This window comes from Belonocnema kinseyi, chromosome 3 (assembly GCF_010883055.1).
Source record: "Belonocnema kinseyi isolate 2016_QV_RU_SX_M_011 chromosome 3, B_treatae_v1, whole genome shotgun sequence".
NCBI lineage: Eukaryota > Metazoa > Arthropoda > Insecta > Hymenoptera > Cynipidae > Belonocnema > Belonocnema kinseyi.
Genome location: NC_046659.1, coordinates 61,731,041 through 61,739,269, shown reverse-complemented (window position 1 = coordinate 61,739,269; position 8,229 = coordinate 61,731,041). Strand labels below are relative to the sequence as shown.

Below are 8,229 nucleotides of genomic sequence, written 5' to 3'. Positions count from 1 at the left end.
TTTTTACGATATTGACTAAGTTCTAATTGAATTTGCTTGAAATTTAAGAAAAATACATATATTAAAAGATTTTTGTATCAGAATCTCTGAAAAAATGACCAAATTCAATTTTTCAAATTAGACTAATTCAGAGTGATCAAAATTGAATAATATAATTGAAAAATAATTTTTAATTCGAAGCGATTACAATTTCAAATTAAAAATTGGTCAAAGTTAAAGCTTTATTATCTAATGAAAATTATGTAAAATATTAATAATATTGATATTAAATAGCTTCTACTATATAGAATCTATTGAATTGAAGATCATACTATAATTATTATTATATAAACTGCTTATCTTTAAAAACACAATAATGAATTTAAATTTAAATAACATGGATCAAAATAATTAGGTATAATTATTCATAGTATTAATTATAAATTAATTAATAATTATTTTATTCTAAGAACTGGAGATAACAAATAAAAAATTATCTTTATTATGATAACATTTTCTAGTTGAGAAAATCATTAAAGCCAAAGCTTAGTTAAATAATTAATTTTAAAGGAGTAGATTTGATACATTTTTGTTAATTTATTATTTTATTATGTATAATTGTTACCAACTCCGATCTTCTCTACCGATTTTATCAAATTGTACCCTGTTTTACCAAGTGAGTAGCAGGTAAGCCACCTTTCATTTTAGTTCCCAAACTAAACAGGGCGCGCTGGGGTAAGTCGGTCGAAATCAAATACACGGCATAAGATATCTCCCACCTCATCTCTGTCCCAACTCATCTCTAATACAACGCAGTGTCTCCAGAACGTGGGATTTTTCGGCCCCCACCACTCTCCCATCTGGGAGCGACACATTCAAACGTAGCGTGTCGGTGAGTCGGCTCTGCTACATTTGCATAGGCCAGCTCCTGTAGAGCCGAAAATGCACGAGCACGAGTCCGAGACCCCCCCCCCCCCCCCCCCCCCCCCCCCCCCCCCGACTTCGCGATTCGTTTTCGGTGGTTAACTGGCTGTTTGGAGGAATTTTAAGTAAACTGAATTTCACAGAATGTCAAGAGAATGAAAGTTCTCTGTTAAATGCTGTGAAGCCCAGCCTCGCGTAAAGCCGAAAATGGACGAGCAGGAACCCGAGCTCTTCCGACCTCACGAATGACGATCTAGCTGCTCCTCAAAGGACCCCGCACTGAATGCATGGGAAAATGGCTTTCGGTGGATTTAGCTGAAACTTTGTAATTTTTAAGGTTATAAGTGCCGGATGAAATATCCGTAAAAAAAATCCAAAAAAATGGACCGTTTTAGCGCTATGCGGCGCCAAGCGCTCAAGATCAGTGAATAAAACGAATTAGAACAGATTTTGTTACAAAAGCGATGTCAACATATAAATCACGGTTCAGATCGTGGTCTGTCATATTTTCGCCTTTACTGTTGACTCATATAGCGCGCTTCTCAAAACGATCAAACGCTAAGCGCCCAAGATTTTAACTTGACTAATTCATCACTTTTTTAAAGGCAGAAATGGTACCAAAGTAACATTAGTAACTAGTGCGTACATTCCGATAATTACATTATACTGTTCTCAAGAGTGCCGAACCCTAAGCGCTCATGATCAGTGAATAAAACGAATTACAATAGATTTAGTTACAAACGCGATGTCAACATAGAAATCACGGTTCAGATCGTGGTCTGTCATATTTTCGCCTACACCGTTGACCATTAGGCTTATTGCGAAGAGGCAAATATAATTGACTTTATGTAAATAGATCTAGGAGACAAGACTTCTGGGCCTAAAATGTTTCAAATTTAGTGCTGCATGCCTTAGTCATATTTTTAGTAAACAATGGATTTTCAACAAATAAAAACATCAAATTTTCGACAAAATAGTTAAATTTTCAATCTAAGAAATTACTTTTGAAAATACATTTTTCAACTCAAACATTGTAGTTTATAGTGAAGTTTGCAGTTGAAAAAATGAATTTTTAAACCCAAATAAATGCGAATTTTCAACAAAAGAAATTAATTTTTATCTAAAACAAATGAATTTTTAAAGAAGAATAATTCGCCAACAAAGTAGATAAATTTATAACTAAAAAGAAAATTTTTTAAGAAAAAGAAGTTTCAACAATATTGTTCAATTTTGATCTATAGAAACGAATTTTAAACTAAAAAAAATAAGTATTCAATCAAAAATGGACTAGTGAAATTTTCAGACAAAAAATGGAATTTTCAACGAAAGAAATTAATTTTCAACGAAAATTATAATCTTTCAACGAAAAATTGAATAGATAAATTTTTAATTGAAAAATAATTATCAACCCCCATAAAATCAAAGTTTCAACAAAATATTTAAATTTCAAAGTCAAAAATTAAATTTGCAAACAAATAATTTAATTTTCAAACCAAATACCTTCTACCGAAAACAGAAATTGAAAATCAATTTTAAATAAACAAACATTTTTGTTAACAAAATAGATAAATTTTCAACGAAAAATGGTTACATTATCAGTTTAAAAAATCAATTTACACCCAAACATTTTTTAGCAAAATAGTTTAATTTCCAAAAATATAGATGAAGTTTTCACCATTTTATACAAAAATAAAAGAAGTTTCACCAAAAAATGCATTTTCATCCAAAGAAATGAATTCTTGATTAAAATAGGTTAATTTTTAAACAAGAAGAATAATTTTCTACCCAAAAAGAAGAATTTTTGATTGAGAAAGGTCAATTTCCTACCAAAAACAAATCCTACCAAAAATGATTCAGTTAAATCTTTAGTATAAGAAAATGTTTTTTCAACAACAAAAAGTCAAACTTTCAAAAAAACAGTTCAATTAACAACCAAAATAGTTATTTAAAAAATGTTTAATTTTAAAATAGTTTAATTTTCGATCGAAGAAATGAATTTTAAACTGAAAAATGTTAAAAAAAAACACACACACACAATCGAATTTACAACAGTATAGTTCAATTGTCAAACATATAGTTGGATTTTCATTTCAAAAATTATTTTTCTACCAAAAATGGAATGGAATGAATTCTGAGAGAAATAAAAAAAAAGATCATAATTTTTTGAAATTATTTTGTAATTTTGCCATATTATATAATTTTAGAAAAAATAAGGAATTTAATTCTTATTAAGCCTTCTTGCGTAAATTTGTTGCACCATTTTTTATTATGTTTATGTTGATTTGTAAAATTTGCTTTCAAATTTTAGTAAGTTTACGAGATATACAGAAATTTTGAAATGATTAAAAAGTAATTAAAACTTGCAAAGAAATCAGGAAAGATTTGAATAATTCTTGAAGATTAGAAGGTCTGAAAATATTAGAAAAAAGAATTATTTTTCTAATAATCGTTCGAAATTCAAACAAAATGTTTATTTACAAAAATGTACTTTCAAACAAAAATTCAAGAAGATCTTGAAACACATCAAACGATTTCCTAAAAGGCCATACCCGGGTAAGCATGGGTAGTCTGCCTTGAAAGATATTTGGTTCATATTTATATGGTACACAAGTTATAAAATTTTTTCGAAAAATTAAAAATGTCAATTTTCTCGAAAATGGTTTAATAATAGTTAATGGTTTAAATATATATTGTATAAGGTATCACAGCAGTTCTAAAAAAAATCAAGACTCAATTCTGGCAATTAGGAATAGGAAAAAAAATTTTTTGGAATTTTGAAAAATAAAATTTTTAATGTAAACTTTTTTGCACCGCCGTAATTATTTTGTTAAAAAGTGACCCTCGACCTTAGTAACAACATATATCTTCCCCAGCATGATCCCAATGGTGCTTCATAGTGAAAAAAAAGAAAATTGTGTTGTTGGCCCCTAAAAAGCATGGTATTTTATTAAAACGAGGGGTCTTCTTGATTTAAACTCATGGATTTCTTAAATTAGCATCAGTTGTAATTATAGATATGATATAGCATAGATTTTACTTTGAATCTTGTATTTTTGTCCTTTTCCGTTTGCTATAACATACGCCATACACGTGCATACTACAGACACCTAATGTACACGATGAACGCAATATGCATTCTGCAGACCGCCTGAAAATATACAATGTTTCTACTGCAATTTTAACAACTGATAGACGCATATAGTTTATTTCGTGTATATAATTTGTATAGTGTATATAGTTTGAATATTGTATATAGTTTGTATAGTATATATAGTTTTTTATGGTGTATAATGTGTATAGTCTTAAGAGGTACAAACCTAACTGACAACCTCCACGTTGTGTGCCTTGGGCAAACTTAAAAATAGTTTGGCGAATGTTGGCAGTTAACGGGAAGAAGATTCTTCGTATATTTTAACTATGACTATTTCGTAGATTCTGTCTATACTCTTTCTGATCTCTTATTTTATACTATGAATCAAGAGATCTCGAAAAAAGAAGTATTTTTTATAATTATTCCGCAATCGGTTGTTAAAATTGCAGTAGAAATATTGTATATTTTCAGGTGGTCTGCGTAATGCATATTGCGTTCATCGTGTACATTAGGTGTCTGTAGTATGCACGTGTATGGCGTATGTTATAGCAAACGGAAAAGGACAAAAATAGAAGATTCAAAGTGAAATCTATGCAATATCATATTTATAATTACAACTGATACTAATTTAAGAAAACTATGAGTTTAAATCAAGAGAACCCCTCGTTTCAATAGAATACCATGCTTTTTAGGGGCCAACAACACAATTTGTTGTTACTAAGGTCGAGAATCACTTTGTAAGAAAAAAATTATGGCGGTGCAAAAAAGTTTTCATTAAGAATTTTATTTTTCAAAATTCCAAAAAAAATTTTTTCCTATTTCTAATGGCCAGAATTGACTCTTGATTTTTTTAGAACTGCTGTGATACCTTGCACAATATACTCGTATATTTAAACCATTAACATTTATTAAGCTATTTTCGAGAAAATTGACATTTTTTATTTTTCGAAAAAATTTTATAACTTGTGTACAAATTTTTTTTTGAAGTTGGCACATTGGGTAAATTAGTCTTGTTCTATTCTTATGAATGGTGAATAAACAATGAAACGTGTATTGATTGAAATAAAGTTTATTTTACACACACACGGATAAATCAACGTTTATTTACATTTAAAAAGAGAAACAAACAGTTTAATAATTCGGAAACAAAGTTAAGACACTATCTGGTTCTGGTATTTTTGAAAGGTAAAAATGTAAGGTAGTCTCGACCAAATCGGAGAGCGAGTTCCGCGTTTGGCGACTGTCGAAATGGTAATGTCTTGAGTACAAAAAATGGTAAGTGTCCATGAACAGTTGAAGTCTCCAGAAATCTAGGTACCAAAATAGTAGGGATGAAATTGTTTAGCATCTGTTGGTTGATTTCAATGAGGATGGGAATCGAAGTTACACCCCCGTCGACACGATCGAGGCGGCAGGCCGTAAATACCTGACCCTAACCGGACGAAACTCAGGATGAATAATACCTAAAATTGTAAAAGGGAGACAATAAATCTGCAAGCTGAAATTGGCGACGAAAACAATTTTAAGAAAGGATGATTTGTCCCTGAAGATACCTATTAAGAGCTTAGGATCTGGACCAATACATTTTTGGTCATTTAGTCATATCGTAAAATGCAGCTGCTTACCTTAAATTTTAATTACATAGTTTCGAGAATGTATTGAACGGTTTGAATAGACAGAAATACTGAGCGTAGATTATTCTAAACTACGTGAGGGATCATACATTTAGCATTTAGAAATTTTTACGACGTAACATAAGCTGGCCCCTTTGAACGAGTATCGTTCAAAACTGAGAGTGTCATAAAGAAATGCAATTGAATCGCATGTGCAATGAAGTATTAAAATTATCGCATGAAGTCTCTAAATGAACATGGAATTACAATAAGAAAGGCAATGTGCTGATAAAATACCATTAAATTACATCGTTCAAAATTTCGAATATATTGTCGTTCTTACATGCTGAATTGGAAGCGGATACAGTCGCTTTAAACTGCTTTTATAAACGCCGGCGTTCGTTCGCACTGATACGACGCGAACAATCTTGTCTTGTCCTGGATATAATTCTACGATGCGACCTAACTGCCAACGCATGGGTGGAAGATTGTCCTGATGTAGAACGACAAGAGTTCCGATCTTGATGTCGTCTTGATGAGTGGCTGTTTGCCACTTACTGCGGCTGATCATCTGGTTTAAATACTCCTTTTGCCACCTAGACCAAAAATGATGCCTCATCTGTTGAGCAAACTGCCAAGATGATAATCGCCCGGCAGCTACGTTACGCAGATCTGTCTGTGGAAAGCTGGTTAAAGGGCTACCAATCAGGAGATGGCCAGGAGTCAGTGGAAGGAGATCATTAGGATCGGAAGAGAGTGGTGAAAGAGGACGAGAGTAAAGAATCTCTTCGATTTCTATTATGTAGGTTTCTAATTGTTCGTATGTCAGTAATTTGTCACCTACTGTGCGCAATAAATGGTGTTTGAAAGACTTGACGGACGCTTCCCAAAGGCCACCAAAATGCGGAGATCGTGGTGGGATAAAATGCCATGTAACCCTTTCGCGTGATAAAAAATTTTGCAGTGCAGAATCCTTTTGTGCTGATTGAATAAAATTATAGAGTTCTTTTAATTCGTTGCTTTCGCCAACAAAACTTGTCGCGTTATCTGATAAAATGGTTTTTGATTTTCCTCGACGAGCGAAAAATCTTTTTAAACTTCCGATGAATGCTTCAGTTGATAAATCGCTAACTAACTCAAGATGAACGGCTTTACTTGCAAAACATATGTAAATTGAGACGTAAGCTTTTACCTTCTTGCGGTTTCGATGGCGCTTTTCTTTAATGTGAAATGGTCCACAATAATCAACCCCGACATTAAGAAATGGTCTAGTTGAGAACAATCGATTCTCAGGCAGATTTCCCATAATATAATTGACACCGCGTGGCTTTGCTCGAAAACATGTGATACATTGTCGAATTATTTGACGTGTGACATTTCGACCATCAATTAGCCAGTAATTTTCGCGAATTCCGTACAGAGTAGCTTGAGAACCTGCATGCATTTGCTTGAGGTGCTCTTCTCGTATAATAAATCGAATAATGTGATGATTTCGTGGTAATAAAATGGGATGTTTTTGATTCTCTGGAATTTTAGCATTTTCGAGACGACCACCTACCTTGAGAATTCCTTTATCCAGAAAGGGGTTCAAAGAAAGCAGTTTACTGTCTGAACCAATGTTTTTACCCTGTGAAAGAGACCGTATTTCTTTTGAAAATGCCGCCGACTGTGTAAGTTTCAGAATCGAAAGATGTGAGGCATCAAGTTCAGCTTCTGATAATGGAACAGAAATTTTATCTTTATTTTTCGCATTGCGTATAAAACGAAGGCAATACGCTAATACCCTATTTAGAGTTCTGATGGATGAATATTTTTCTAAAATATTCCAATCAGAGCTTGTGATTTTGCAAGAAATAATCTTGGGATCTTTGCGTTTCTCAGGATCGTCGCCCTGATGAAACTGCACTTGAGGCCAAGTGTCATAATCTTGACAGAGCCATTGAGGGCCATATTGCCAAAATTTGTTTACTAAAAATTCGTGTGGAGTCTGACCTCTTGAAATAAGGTCTGCTGGATTCTCATGTGTGGGAACATGTCTCCAGTCATGTGGATCGGTGAGTGTCTGAATTTCTGAAACGCGATTGGCCACAAATGTGTTCAAAGTGTAAGACGGACTGTTTATCCAATACAGTGCAATGGTTGAATCGGACCACAATTGAATCTTATCTACTTTTAATTTCAACGATTTACAGGTACTTGTGAAAAGATTTGCTAGCAAAAAAGCGGCGCATAATTCTAGTTTGGGAATTGTTATTTGTTTCATTGGCGCAACTGTAGATTTTGAACAAATCAGCGACACGTGATATTTTCCCTGATTATCAGTGGAGCGGAGATATAAACAAGCTCCGTATGCCTTTTCGCTGGCATCACAAAAGCCATGAATTTGAAGTTCGACGCAATTTTTGACACTAATGCATCTGTTGAATTGGATGTGATTTAAAAGAGGCAGTTGATTTCTATATTCAAGCCATGTCTTGTGTAAATTCGGAGGAACCTCGTCGTCCCATGAAAGCTGAGTTTTCCAAAGACTTTGGATAAAAATCTTTGATGTTACAATTACTGGACCTAACAACCCTAATGGATCAAAAAGTTTAGCGATTTGTGAAAAAATGGAGCGCTTAG

General features: G+C 32.9%; 1 protein-coding gene across 1 annotated transcript; it reads right to left on the bottom strand.

The window, feature by feature from the left end:
• Positions 1 to 5,920: 5,920 nt before the first annotated feature.
• On the bottom strand, positions 5,921 to 7,870 carry LOC117169852. The gene has a single exon (XM_033356361.1). The coding sequence runs from the start codon at positions 7,868 to 7,870 to the stop codon at positions 5,921 to 5,923; it is 1,950 nt and encodes a 649-aa protein (XP_033212252.1).
• Between the last annotated feature and the right edge of the window lie 359 nt (positions 7,871 to 8,229).

Coding starts and splice junctions, on each gene's coding strand:
- LOC117169852 (XM_033356361.1), bottom strand. CDS start 7,870: ATGAAACAAATAACAATTCCCAAACTAGAATTATGCGCCGCTTTTTTG.